Below are 15118 nucleotides of genomic sequence, written 5' to 3' on the forward strand. Positions count from 1 at the left end.
TCAGCCTTTGGTCTTGGGGTACTTCTGCTGGGCCAGTCTGACAAAGTCTTCAGCGCTGTCCAAAGAAATCAGGCGATCCTGGTGAGGAAAAGAAGAGAGGTAGAGGATAGCATGAGAAAAATGGATATCAGGAAAAAGAAAAGACAACGTAAACAAGGGATGATCGGGGTCAGGTGTGGTTGGATGGGGGTAGGGGTGTGCAGATGAGGGTAGAGAGACAAGAGGACGGGTGAGAAGGTTGGGAAGAGAGGAATGTGAGAGAGAAAGAGAGAAACAACAGGAGAAAATACAGAAATTAAGAGGAAGGATGAAAGAGAGGTATGGATTTGAGATTAACAGTAGGAGGTAGACATGAAGGATACATAGAGCAGTTGTTTACTGTGGCTGCATTATCATATCTTATCATACCTTGTGCAGCTATTTAATAGTCTCGGTTCTGTGGTTTCCAACTTTAACTTGTTAGTGATCAGCAGTCTTACACACACCCATCAGCCAAACCATTAAAAACACCTGAGGCCAGTGCCTTCAGGGAATACCGTTGCCATGAAGGAGTGTACCTGGTCTGCAATGATGTTTAGGTAGGTGGTGTATGTCAAAGTAACATCCACATGAATTAGTCCATGGGCCAGAGCCCCAAATTTCCTATTTCGGTACACTCAAGGTGGCAAAACTTACTTATAATTTTTGAAAGGATCCATGTCTGTAGATGATATTTTGGTATGATAACCATTCCTGAGTGGCAGCTGTATCACAGTTATCAGCTCATGAAGTTAACCACCCCCTAAAGTAAATTGCATTTTAGACGCTGGTGCATATCCTGGTTTAGCCTCATGGTCAGGACATTTTTCAATGTTCTATAATATTGTCTTTGGTATCATTTTAAAGGGGACCTTCTTAGCTTTCATTCAAGCCCTGTTGTGGATATTTCTCACAAATATAGAGGTCACTTGAGCTCTTCAACCCGTCAATAACACACATCTTTCTGCAATGTTCGCCTAAACTATATACTTTCTTTTAGCCCTGTGGCATCTAGGAATATCAGGGACACAAAACACAAAAACTGGAATACTCACAGGACTGTAAAGATTCAGGAAATGTATAATATACCCATACTATTTCATTGTGTGAGGTGATTGTGAACCTTAAATTAGAAGGGCATTATTACTAAGAAACTAACTAGACCAAAGCCAGTTAGTCCATGGGTCAGACCAGATATCGATATCACCCAAGGTGACACAACTTCACTGGTGCCATTTTATTTGGTACACTAACAGAAGTAAAATAATACATGATAACCTTTCCAAATGAGCAGCTATTTCATTTTTCTTTCAGGAAACCTGTTTCTGTGCCTCTCACGATTGTGTATTTTCCCAGATTTTTACAAATATAGCATTTCAACACCCCTGGTACTGATTAGCCTAGCTTAAACTCTGGGACAGTTCTTAGTTGGCCAACAACCAAGGATAACCAGTACTGTGTACTTCCATTCATTGTGCTAAGCTAGGCTAATGTGCAGCCAGATAGCTTTCTACTAAACACATATAGAGGAAACTGGTATCTATCTTCTTGTCTCACTCTGGAGAAGATTGTAAGCTAATTTCCCATAATGTTAGCATGTTCTTTTAATGTATATGTTAATATGATTAGTTAAAGTGGCTACGAGGAACTTTCATCTTGTGTTGATTTTAGCGGCCTCATGTGGACAAAATACAGCTGTTGCATAGCAACTAGGTAATGTATCTATTTGTGGCTATGTAAGATAAATAATGGTAATATGACGCTGGTGAAGCAAAGTAAACTTTGTTTTAGTAGTGTTCATACACCTAAGTTACATGCATTTGTTTGTATGTGGCAGGTGAAAACTGACTGAATATGGCCACTGGTGAACAAGCAAGTTTTTACCCAATACCAAAGCGCCCACGGGTGGAGTGCATTATCCACTGTTCTGATGATACAGATAAGCTGGTTTCACTACAAAGTGTCGACTCATGGAGAACTCTGCTCAGGGCAGCTCAGATACGAAATCATGCACCAGTTTTGAAACTGGCAAAAGACATTCCTGAGGGACAGATTCCAGCAATCTACTACCACAGAAAGTGTCGCAGTATCTTCACTATGAAGCAAATTCTTGATGGCCCTTTGCAAAAGAAAAGAAAAGTTGTGTCTCTGCTGAAGAGAAACAATCTAAGAGTGTAGCTCGACATGCTCCAAGTACATCTAGGACTTATGATGCAGAGTGCATATTTTGTCAGAAAAACAGCAAATATTCCAAGAGACAGAATACGAGAGAAGTACTGGTGCAGTGTCGAGAACTGCGAGCTGATGCAAAGATCAGGAGTGCAGCCACAAAGAAAAGGGACAGCAGAATCCTTGCCATTGTGAGTAGAGACCTTGTAGCAGCTGAAGGGCACTACCACAGGTCATGCTATAGACTTTACACCAAAGAAGAGGTTTCCAAAGGAGAGGTTGCCAGAAATGAAGATGATGATGCTGCAGCCCAGTATGAAGCTGCTGTGAATAAGGTATACAATGAGCTGTTCCTCTTCATCAGGATGGAGCTTTTTGGCAATCCTCAAGTGATGACAATGACTGATCTCTCTTCTAGACTGGTAGCTTCAATGAACTCCCAAGGCATTGCCCAAGTCAAGGAATCAACCAAGAAGCACATAAGGCGAAACCTGGAGAGTGAGTTTGCTGGAGCCTTGCAGATATTCCCTGATGAGAAAGGAAATTTCCTCCTCTATCCCGATAACTTGTCCATGAGGGAACTTGCCAAAGAAAATCAGTCTCTCAAAAGGGAGCTGCAGACCCTGAAAAGTGTCAGTGCACAAGATGTTATAGCCAAAGCAGCCATCAAATTGAGAGCAGACATTAAAAGTCAAGATGTTCCTCAAACCTGGCCGCCTGAAGTCAAACCAGAAGCAGAATGTCCTACCATTCCAGAGTCGCTCATTATCTTCCTGTACTCTCTACTCACAGGCTCAAATGATCCTGATCATGCATCCCAGAGAGTGCAGTGCCTTCTGCAGTCATTTGGCCATGACATAGTATATGCAGTGACATGTGGAAATACCAAGCCTTCCAAGCACATTGTTCTGCCATTCAGTGTCAAATCGTTGACAGGAAATGTAGAGTTGATAAACATCCTCAACCGACTTGGTCACAGTGTGTCCTATTCACAGATGGAAGAGATCAACACTGCCTTGTGTCTGCAGAAACTCTCATCATCAGGGAGTGGCATTGCCCTTCCAGCTAACATCCATCCTGGCATATTCACAACTTTAGCCTGGGACAATATCGACCGTCTTGAAGAAACTGTCAGTGGTGAGGGAACATCTCACAGAGTCAATGGGATTGCTGTGCAAGCAAAGCCAGTCAACCCACTTCCTGTCCAACCCATGCCCACTGTTCCCAAAACAAAGAAGAGAAGCATTGATGGACCCCCACTAATGTTACCAACTTACAATGCTGGACGACGGGTAGGGCCACCACAAAGCAAAAAGTCAGATGCCGATACTGCAGCCAATACTAAGCTTGCCAGAGAGAAAAACCTTCTTTGGGTCCTAGCACGCATGTCACAACAAGAAGAACAGTCAGTCAGCAGCTGGACAGGCTTCAACATCCTGACTCGAGGAGAGATGACGGTCATCCCCGACAATATAGGCTATCTGCCTACCGTCAATGCTCCAGCGACACAAATGTCTACTGTCAACGAGGTGCTTAACCAGTCACTGAGCATCATGCAGTGCTTAGGCCTGAGGAAGATTGTCTGTGTCTTTGACCAAGCCCTGTATGCGAAGGCTGTCGAGATCACATGGAAACACCATGACAAGTTCCATGATATCATCGTTAGGCTTGGGGTATTCCACACCATCTGCACACTGCTGGCAATAATAGGAAAGCGTTTCCAAGATGCTGGACTCAAAGACCTCTGCATTGAGTCTGGCATGATTGCAGAAGGCTCAATTGCTGGTGTTATGGATGGCCGCAAGTACAACAGGGCAGTGCGACTACACAAGCTCCTGTATGAGGCTCTCATGCGACTGACCTTGAATGGTTTCCTGTCCTGGTTGGAAGAAACTCACAGGAATGACATGGTTCACCTGAATGAGACACTGAAGACCATTGACAGCCTTGGGAAAGAAGTCTCACAACATGCTTTGAAGGAGGTCCTCAAGAACAGCTCTTGTACACGCATCATGGATCTATTTGAAGTCTACCGTGAGTTCCTTAGAGGTGGAAACGGCAGCCTCTCGAACTTCTGGATGTCCTATTTGGACATGGTTGAAATCTTGTTGGGCTCATCCGAGCATCCAGAGAGGGAGACTGGGTGCTACACTTGGCTAGCATTCGAGCAATGATCCCATGGTGCTTTGCTTATGACAGGATGAATTATGCATGCTACCTCCCCTACTACTACGCCCAGATGTCTGAGCTGCCCATCACACACCCAGATGTGTACACAGAATTCATGGAAGGAGGCTTCTCAGTCCAACTGGGCTCCACCAATCCCTTTGGCCGAATCCCTGTTGACCAAGCTATAGAAGAAACGGTGAACAAAGACACCCAAACAGCTGGAGGGACAAAGGGATTCAGCTTGAAGCCAGGAGCTGTGACCAAATATTATCTCACAGCTGAGTATAGAAGCATGTACCTCAGACAGCTGAGAGACCTGACAGGTCAAGGCAGGTGCAAATGGTCTCATCCAGATCTACAGAGTCCAAGGATCAAGAGAGATGAAGCAGATGTCCAGTCTCTCATGGACCTTATGGAGAATAACTGGCTCAATCCTATGTCCCCTGATGAGATTGATTTGGTTAGCCTCTCCACTGGCAACATGGTTCCACCTGATGTGACCATAGATCTCTTGAGAGCTCTTGAGAAAGGAGAAGAGGCCTGCCAAGCATTCCAGCAAACAAGGTTAGATGCAGACCCACCACCTGTGAAATTCCACGACAAGATGACCAAGCAAAGTCTGAAAACATTCTCCAATGTCAGCACAAAACAAGCTCATGGAAAGAAAGCACAGGATGTGGTTCTGAAGGCAGATAGAAACCTTTTCAGTCACATGATCCTGGTGGCTGAAAGCAGGAAGGTGAATCTGAAGGATGTCCTTGCCTACTCATTGGGCCCACTACCATGGGCACTGGCAAATGCTGATGGGTCCTTACGAAAAACAAACAAGGCTGCACTTGCCAGAGAGCTTGAAAAGAATGTATCTCCTGCAGAAGACATCCCAATCCCATCTACTTCCATCATTGATGGGATGAGCCTGGTCCAAAAAATGAATGGCAACAACAAAACCTTTGCACAGGTGGCAGAGTCAGCCTTGACCCAGGTCCTCCATGAGGGAGCACAGAGTGGGAGGATTGATGTTGTTTTTGATGTCTATCACCAGACTTCGATCAAAGATGCTGAACGACTGAACCGGGGTGGAGACATCACTCTCCAGTACAAGAATCTTGCAGGGGGACACCACGTCCAGCAGTGGAGAACATTTCTGTGCAGTTCCTCCAACAAGACCAGTCTCATCAAGTTTCTGGTGGAAGAGTGGAAACTCCCACGATACAGAGCTATGCTGTATGGCAAGGTGTTGTACATGACCTGTGAGGAAACCTGCTACAAGTTGACAGAAGATGGGTGTGAGGAAGCAGCAGAACTGCACTCCACACATGAAGAAGCTGACACCCGTCTGCTCCTGCATGCATTGCATGCAGCAAATGCGGGCTCAAAGTCAGTTATCATCACAGCTGAGGACACTGATGTCATGGTGCTTTGTCTTGGCTTCCAGAAGGACATCACCTGTCCCATCTACCAGAAGTGTGGGACTCAGAACCGCACACGGTTTGTCGACATCACCAAACTGGCAAGTTCACTTGGAGACAGCATCTGTGACAGCCTAATTGGCTTACATGCCTTCACAGGCTGCGACACTGTCAGTGCATTCGCTGGTCGAGGGAAGCTGAATGCCCTGAAGATAGTGAGAAAGCACACTTCCTGCCAAGAGACTTTTAGTCAACTGGGACAGACATGGAATGTGAGTGATGAGCTGTTCCAGAAAATTGAGCAGTTCACCTGTCGGATGTATGTTGCTAATAGCAGCACTGCTGAGGTGAACAAACTGCGTTACCAGCTCTTCTGCACCAAAACGGGAGAGGTTGAGTCCAGCCAGCTGCCACCATGTAGAGACTGTCTCTTTATGCATGTTCAATGAGCCAACTATCAGGCAGCAATATGGAAGTGCTGTCTGCAGGCTAACCCTGTGGTGCCAAGCCCTACTGAGTATGGATGGACAGACGATGAAGGCAAGCTGGCCATTTACTGGATGCGCTCCCCACCTGCACCAGATGTGGTCTTGGAAATGCTAACATGCAAGTGTGTGCATTCATGCAAAATGCCGAGCTGCATGTGCCTGTCAAATGGACTTCCATGCACAGACATGTGCAGGTTACAGACCTGCAGTAACCAAAAACAGCAGGATGGTCCAGAACTGGACTTTGAACTTGGGGAGTCAGATGATGAGAGAAACGAGCAGTTTGATGAATGACAGTGTGATGATTCTGATGGTATTACTGTGGTAGTAGTCTATTGATGCACAGGATGTTGATTCTGGACTTGGTTACCCAGAGCTTGATAACAATAAGGTAACCATATTCACATATACCCATTACCCTACCCATTACCATTACATATACCCACTAATGATATGGGATTACATGTATCATTGACTAAGTATATGTAAATGTCAATGTTGTTTAAAATATTAAAATAGTTCACTACCTCACTATGGTATTCCTTTTTATCATGTATTTTGATTGTGTATTTAAATAAATGTATAGAGACCAGTTTGTGACCTAACTGGCTTTGGTCTAGTTCTCATTTAAGGCTCACAATCACCTCACACAATGAAATAGTATGGGTATATTATACATTTCCTGAATCTTTACAGTCCTGTGAGTATTCCAGTTTTTGTGTTTTGTGTCCCTGATATTCCTAGATGCCACAGGGCTAAAAGAAAGTATATAGTTTAGGCGAACATTGCAGAAAGATGTGTGTTATTGACGGGTTGAAGAGCTCAAGTGACCTCTATATTTGTGAGAAATATCCACAACAGGGCTTGAATGAAAGCTAAGAAGGTCCCCTTTAAAATGATACCAAAGACAATATTATAGAACATTGAAAAATGTCCTGACCATGAGGCTAAACCAGGATATGCACCAGCGTCTAAAATGCAATTTAGTTTAGCGGGTGGTTAACTTCATGAGCTGATAACTGTGATACAGCTGCCACTCAGGAATGGTTATCATACCAAAATATCATCTACAGACATGGATCCTTTCAAAAATTATAAGTAAGTTTTGCCACCTTGAGTGTACCGAAATATCGTCTGGCCCATGGACTAAATGCCAGGACCCAAGGTTTCCTAGCAGAACATTGCCCAGAGCATCACACTGCCTCCACCAGCTTGCCTTCTTCCCATAGTGCATCCTGGTGCCGTCTCGTCCCCAGGTAAATGACACAGACACACTCAGCCGTCCACATGATGTAAAAGAAAACGTGATTTATCAGACCAGGCCACCTTCTTCCATTGCTTCATGGTCCAGTTCTGACACTCATGTGTTGTAGGCGGTTTCGGTGGTGGACAGGGGTCATCATGGGAACTCTGACCAGTCTGCAGCTATGCAGCCCCATACACAACAAGCTGTGATGTACTGTGTGTTCGGATACCTATCTGTCATAGCCAGCATTAACCTTTTCAGCAATTTGAACTACAGTAACTCTTCTGTGGGATTGTACAAGATGGGCTAGCTTTCACTCCCCACATGTACCAATGAGCCTTGGGCACCCATGACCCTGTCACCGGTTCTCTGGTTGTCCTTCCTTGGACCACTTTTGGTAGGTACTGACCACTGCATACCGTGAACACCCCACAAGACCTGCCGTTTTGGAGATGCTGTGACCCAGTCATCTAGCTATCATAATTTGACCCTTGTCAAAGTTGCTCAGATTCTTATGCTTGCCCATTTTTTCAAACTTCCAACACATCAGCTTCAAGAACTGACTGTTCACGTGCTGCCTAATATACCCCATCCCTTGACAGGTGCCATTGTAATGAGATAATCAATGTTATTCACTTAGCTGTCAGTGGTTTTAATGTTTTGGCTGATCAGTGTATAGTAGGTCCTGTTTCTGAGCTATTTTGAAGTTTAATTCAAAGTGGATTCAGTGAAAGTAAACATGTAACTTTCTGCTTTAAATCTGTAATTCTGCATCTTTAGTCTCCTTATAAGCGGTAGTGAACTCACGTCCCATTAAGCTGTCAGTCCCTCTGAAAATATAGAAAATAACAATGTGTATGTCTGTGTATGATCAAGTGACCAAAGTTGTATTTCAGTTGATATGAAGGGGAATTTAAGGCCACAAACTGCTTTTGTTGCTGCCTGACCCCCCCCCCCCCATAGCATATGACTAAAAAACAGGGTAGGCCTCACTAGTGTCCAAAACAATGCAGACGATCAGAAAAGTGTGTAAATGTGTGCATGAGTGTGCATATGCATTCGTGCGTGCATGTTCACCATAACGTAGAGGTATCGGTTCTTGGGTCCAGGTCCCGGGGGAAACAAAGCGGTGTGGTCCAGAAGATATTGTAGAAGCTCCCGAGCTCTGCCAAAGTCCTCCGACTCTCTGCTCAGCCGGCTCTGTCTGTTCACACACAGCAAGTTCTCCACCTCACACTGGTAACCTGCACAGAAGAAGGTGTGTGTGTGTGTGTGTGTGTGTGTGTGTGTGTGTAGAGAGAGTTAGGGAAGCAAAGACAGAGAGAAAGGGAGAAACATGAGGTTGTAATAGTAGAATAAAGTTTAATGTGAGCCGCATACAACAGAGGTCAGTTTGCCTGAACTAATAGACTGCATTAACCGAGTCCCTTAGCAGATCAGTATAACTTAGTATATTGAAGTACTTGTTGAAAAAACACAGTATGCATAACAAAGTAAAACTGAAAAAAAGAGATAGACTGGAATAAGATGGAGGATTATCACACCTAGCTGTAGTAGGATTTTCCGCCATCGAGCACCAACCTCTCGTCTGACACACCGAAGAGAGTGTATATCGTAGTTCAACTTCTCCCATTCCTACACACACACACACACACACACACACACACACACACACACACACACACACACACACACACACACACACACACAGACAGACATATAATTTTATGTAATCTTTTTGTAAAATAATATCCATTTTCAGGGTATTTAACGCTGTTTAAAAGTCAAAACCAGGGTCCAAAACAATGTTACATTGAACTGCTCAAGGTTATTTCATATTGGCCAATGCCAAGTTTATATGGGACAGTTGTAGTAACCCTATCCCCGTTAAATATAAAACCTCTCTTTTTATTCCCATGTTGGATAATCCAGACTTTTCATCAGGGATGTCAGGATCCCTGATGAAAAGTATCAAATGGTCAAATATATCACCTATCAAAGAAGGACTTTTTCCAGATTTTTACCAATAATTTTTTATATTATGCATAATACCACCCTGGTGGAAGATCCAAGAAAGTCCCCTGCAGAGAGGGCATCATTTCCACGTCTGTAGGTTCATTCTGTGGCCTGCTGAGCAGTAACTCTGCTATTGACTCACAGGGGTTTGAGAATGTGTCAGAGGAGTTATCTGTTTCAACAGAGGATGATGAAGATATTTGGAGATATGCAAAATCTAATTCAATTTAAACATAATCATACTTAATCTACACATAACCAAGCCACTGAGGATGCACAAGCCAGTGCATTCTTAGTACCCGTCCCAATAAATGGTGAGGGTTGCATCAGGAAGGGCATGCGGCATAAAATTTTGCCAAATCAAACATGTGCATCATAAAACAGATTTCCATACCGGATTGGTCGAGGCCCAGGTTACCAACAACTGCCACTGGTACTTTTGGCCAGCAGGGTGCCGGTGGAAACTATGCTACTATTGGGCAAAGGAGAAGGAGAGGGGGAAGGCATGTCCAGACACAGCAGGAGAGGAGGAAGGGTAGGAGTGTGGAGGTGAGAGTCAGTTAGCATGTCTGTGAATGTTCTCATTCACAGACAAGATGCTAAGATTTTAATTGGGAGTGATGAAGAAGGGCAGGATTAGGAACGATTATATTAGAGGGACAGCTCAGGTTGGACAGTTTGGAGACAAAGCAAGAGAGGCAAGATTGAGATGGCTTGGACATGTGTGGAGGAGAGATGCTGGGTATATTGGGAGAAGGATGCTGAATATGGAGCTGCCAGGGAGGAGGAAAAGAGGAAGGTCAAAGAGGAGGTTTATGGATGTTGTGAGAGAGGACATGCAGGTGGCTGGTGTGACAGAGGAAGATGCAGAAGACAGGAAGAGATGGAAACGGATGATCTGCCGTGGTGACCCCTAACGGGAGCAGCCGAAAGTAGTAGTGGTAGTACTAATTCTACACATATATCTGTCCCAATCATAGACATTCTTTTAATCCCTCCTCTTCCCGTCTATGTCCTCACACATGGCCTCTGGTGCTTTGGCCGATCACAGGCATTTTGGGTTAGGATCGTTCCAGAGATTGAGAAGATCTTGGGAGCCCAATTAGACGTGGATCCTGTGTGATTACTCTACATGTCATTTGTATCAGAAAGAAAAGGCTATAGTATAACATATTTATACCTTTGCAGCAAGGACATTTAACCTGTGGCTCCGGATTGGATTTTATGTTTTGCACAATGATGTCCTACGCCTGCGTCATGTTTTGTGTGAGCTGAGCTGTACACCTGCGTGTTTGTGTGTAAGCATGTGTGTGATGTTCAAAAATCTTGAAACACAATAAACATAGTATTAAAAAATAAATAAAAGTTAATCCAGTCCATTCGAAATGATGTATATGTGTGAAAGCCACCTTACACAGTTTAAAAATAACAAAACAACAAAGTTGTTTTTTTTCATCATGTTTTTAGCTTGAAAATGAAAATACCTAGACAGAGAGGTGTGTCCATTGACTGCAGTTGGATTAAATTTCAGTTGCAGCATGACCTTTAACTTCAGCTTTAGCCGCTGGTCTTTACTGCAGCTCCGTTATGTGTTCCTGGAAACAGGCTTTTTTTTTTTTTTTTTTTTTCTCCAACCTAAAAACAATGCTGAATTATGAATCAGGTTTAAGGCTGGCAAATCACTGGAAACCTCATCGTTTCACAGCAGTTGAAGCATTATGGGGGAAATACAGCCTCATCTCACCTAAAATGATCATGTTTGCAGTCATTTAAAGCTATTTTTTTATCCATCCATCCATTATCCGAACCCTTTATCTTGCTCCCAGGGTCGCGGGAATGCTGGAGCCTATCCCAGCAGTGATTGGGCGGCAGGCGGGGAGACACCCTGGACAGGCTACCAGGCCCTCACACAGGGCTGACACACACACACACACACACACACACACACACACACACACACACACACACACACACACACACACACACACACACACACACACACACACACACACACATTTATACCTCTTATTTATTTGTTTATTTATTTATTTACTTACTTATTAGAATTTCCCCCTTTTTCTCCCAAATTGTATCTGGCCAATTACCCCACTCTTCCCAGCCGTCCCAGTCGCTGCTCCACCCCCTCTGCCACTCTGGGGGGGGGGGGGGGGGCTGCAGACTACCTCATGCCTCCTACGAAACATGTGGAGTCGCCAGCTGCTTCTTTTCACCTGAGAGTGAGGAGTTTCACCAGGGGGATGTAGCGCAGGGGAGGATCACGCTATTCACCCCAGACAACCATCTCTCACATTATGTGTTCAAACACACGTTCCTCTCTCTTTTAGGATTTAAAGAAATCTTCCCATGTGATCACGTGGAGACTATAGAACTATAACTTACTGAGTTACTGTTGTTTCTCATTTAACGCCTGAAATCACATTATGTGCCAACAGAGGACATTGTCTCATATTTCCAAACCTGTTGTTTTCTTTCATTCTCAGTTGGTTATTACATGTGTTCTTGAGTGTTTTTGTTTTTTGCTAACCAGTAGGATATTCTACTGATGCTTAAAGCACCGATATATGTATATTTCATTGTATTGGGCACATCGTGCATATATTCAAAGCATATCCTTGCCAACAGTATACTATGTATAGCTTGTAAAGTAGTTGTGGTGTTATATTGATTTTTTATTTCTTGAAGTGCTTGGAGTAGGCATTGTTGCGGGGGTTGTTTGTTTTTGTTTTTTGTTTTTTTGTAGTCTCCTTGCTGCCACACTTAATGCTTTTCCTGTGAGGCCAAATATTTCAGGAAAAGGTCATCCCATCTTAATTGACTACTGTGAGATCCAGGAAAAGTCTCGTCAGGTAAACGTGAGTGACGGTAGAGCTCGAGACGAGCAAAGAGTCTGTACGACAATGATACAAAGGCCACCTTGTAACGAGTGAGACCGTGTCCTCTCCTGACTGGATGATTCAATTAAACTGCCAGAGAGAAGGAGCAAGAGAGAGAGATTGTGTGTGTGTGTGTGTGTGTGTGTGTGTGTGTGTGTGTGTGTGTGTGTGTGTGTGTGTGTGCGTGCGCGTGTGTGTGTGTGTGCGTGTGTGCATGCGTACATGTTTTATTGGTAGTCTTTCCAATCTACCAGACGTCCTCACAAAACATCTTGTCATTGACTTACAGATTTACAGGCCTCCTTTACATCTGGCGCAAACATGTCATTTGTGATTGGATTTTACTTGGCTAATGGATTTACCATGTAAAAAACAGCTTTAAATGCTCCCCGGATGTGAGCCTGACCACTTCCAGTTACATCAAAAACAATAATAATGTTTCCCACATCCAAAGAGTCCTCTGGACACTGAGGCTTTAGATGAGAATGGCCAGGTTTATATGTATTTAGATGAGAATGGCCAGGTTAAAATGTATTTAGATGAGAATGGCCAGGTTTAAATGTATTTAGATGAGAATGGTCAGGTTTAGATGTATTTAGATGAGAATGGCCAGGTTTAAATGTATTTAGATGAGAATGGCCAGGTTTAGATGTATTTAGATGAGAATGGCCAGGTTTAAATGTATTTAGATGAGAATGGCCAGGTTTAGATGTATTTAGATGAGAATGGCCAGGTTTAAATGTATTTAGATGAGAATGGCCAGGTTTAGATGTATTTAGATGAGAATGGCCAGGTTTAAATGTATTTAGATGAGAATGGCCAGGTTTAAATGTATTTAGATGAGAATGGCCAGGTTTAGATGTATTTAGATGAGAATGACCAGGTTTAGATGTATTTAGATGAGAATGACCATGTTTAGATGTATTTAGATGAGAATGGCCAGGTTTAGATGTAATTAGATGAGTGGATGCAGGTTGGTTGTGTGTGTAAAAAAAAAAAGGCACTTAGATCTCAGTGTGGGCACCGGAGACATATTAAAGCCAGCAATAACTCTTAATACGGATGAATTGTGTCTAGAGCTATCTGCAGAGGAGGTTAATGCCACGTGTAGAGGGGATCACAAAATGTTTTAGTACAACCATTAATAAAAGTCTCTTCAGAGGCATCCATGTTCTCTTCCTAAGACAAACAACAACCTCCATCGGGTGACAGAGCTGGGTGATGTCCATCCCATGGTTCTTTGTGTTTGTCACGGAGGGCATGCTGCATGCAAAACACCAGAACCGAATGAGGCGGATTTACCAAGCGTGTCAGAAAATATGTTCCCATTAAAGTTTAAAATGTTAGCATTGCCTTTTTTTTTTGACCCCCCCCCTTTTTTTTTTCTCCCCAAATTGTGTCTGGCCAATTATCCCACTCTTCCGAGCCATCCCGGTCGCTGCTCCACCCCCTCTGCCAATCTGTGGAGGGCTGCAGACTACCACATGCCTCCTCCGATACATGTGGAGTTGCCAGCCGTGTCTTTTCACCTGACAGTGAGGAGTTTTGCCAGGGGGACGTAGCGTGTGGGAGGATCACGCTATTCCCCCCAGTTCCCCCTCCCCCCTGAACAGGCGCCCAGACCGACCAGAGGAGGCGCTAGTGCAGCAACCAGGACACACCCACATCCAGCTTCCCACTTACAGACATGGCTAGTTGTGTCTGTAGGGACACCCGACCAAGCCGGAGGTAACACAGGGATTCAAACCAGTGATCCCTGTGTTGGTAGGCAATGGAATAGACCACTATGCTACCCGGACGCCCTAGTATTGCCTTTTTATGTATGTAAACTGAAATCTCACCCCTGTATTATTCGGGCATTGTTTGGATTAACAGTTGTCTGTACACACCTTTACTCAAAGTTGACTGATTGCCCGGTATTGTGAATATAGTGTTGATTTAACTTAGTTCAAAAATGACTCACAGCCATGATCAAATTAGTGCAACTTGCAAAAAACATTTTGAAATTTTACATTTGAAAACCATCCACTATTTAGACACATGGTTTTGACCACCAGGTTCTCCTGTTATAGAAGTATTCTTTTGACAGTTTATCATGTTACATTTCATTACGCAATTTTCCATAAAAATGTGATGTATAACAAATTTAATGGGCAGCCCTAAACAAACACCGAGGATGTTGAGATGCGCTTTAGCTAAAATGTCCCTTAAAAGGAAGGGAGAATAGTGTAAACCTTTAGAAAAGAAACCATAGCTCTTTTCACCAAGACAGAAAAAAAGAGAGAGAAAAAAATCGTGTTATATGTTGAACTAATGTGATTAGAGTAATGAACTTTAAATTGAACATTCTGATTCTTGCCTTGATTCAATCATGGCATCTGCCTCTTGGCCAGGAATTAACTGTGGAAGAAGGCAGAGGTATGTGTAGAACTGGTGTGTGTGTGTGTGTGTGTGTGTGTGTGTGTGTGTGTGTGTGTGTGTGTGTGTGTGTGTGTGTGTGTGTGTGTGTGTGTGTGTGTGTGTGTGTGAGTGAGAAGGGTGTGGGTCATCTTTGACTGTGTGTGTGGGATTGTGTAGGTACATTAAGCATGAGTGTTCACTTGAGTGTGTTTGTCCCCATAAAGGTGCTTGTGTACATGTTGTATTATCTCTCTCTCTCTCTCTCTCTTGTTCTGTCTTTCTGTCTTTCTCCGTCTCTTTTTCTCGCTC

At 43.7% G+C, this 15118-nt stretch overlaps 1 protein-coding gene across 1 annotated transcript in view; it reads right to left on the bottom strand.

Annotated features, from left to right (window-relative positions):
* Window positions 1-15118, bottom strand: part of LOC130121196 (melanoregulin-like) — a 23295-nt gene continuing 8177 nt past the window's right edge. Inside the window, exons 4-6 of the mRNA XM_056290066.1 lie at window positions 9044-9134; window positions 8577-8743; window positions 1-78 (exon numbers count right to left, since the gene is read on the bottom strand). Of these exons, the coding sequence (XP_056146041.1) occupies window positions 1-78; window positions 8577-8743; window positions 9044-9134 (336 nt within the window). The remainder of the gene's footprint in view (window positions 79-8576; window positions 8744-9043; window positions 9135-15118) is intronic.

The sequence above is a fragment of the Lampris incognitus genome, chromosome 11 (genome assembly GCF_029633865.1).
Source record: "Lampris incognitus isolate fLamInc1 chromosome 11, fLamInc1.hap2, whole genome shotgun sequence".
Lineage (NCBI taxonomy): Eukaryota > Metazoa > Chordata > Actinopteri > Lampriformes > Lampridae > Lampris > Lampris incognitus.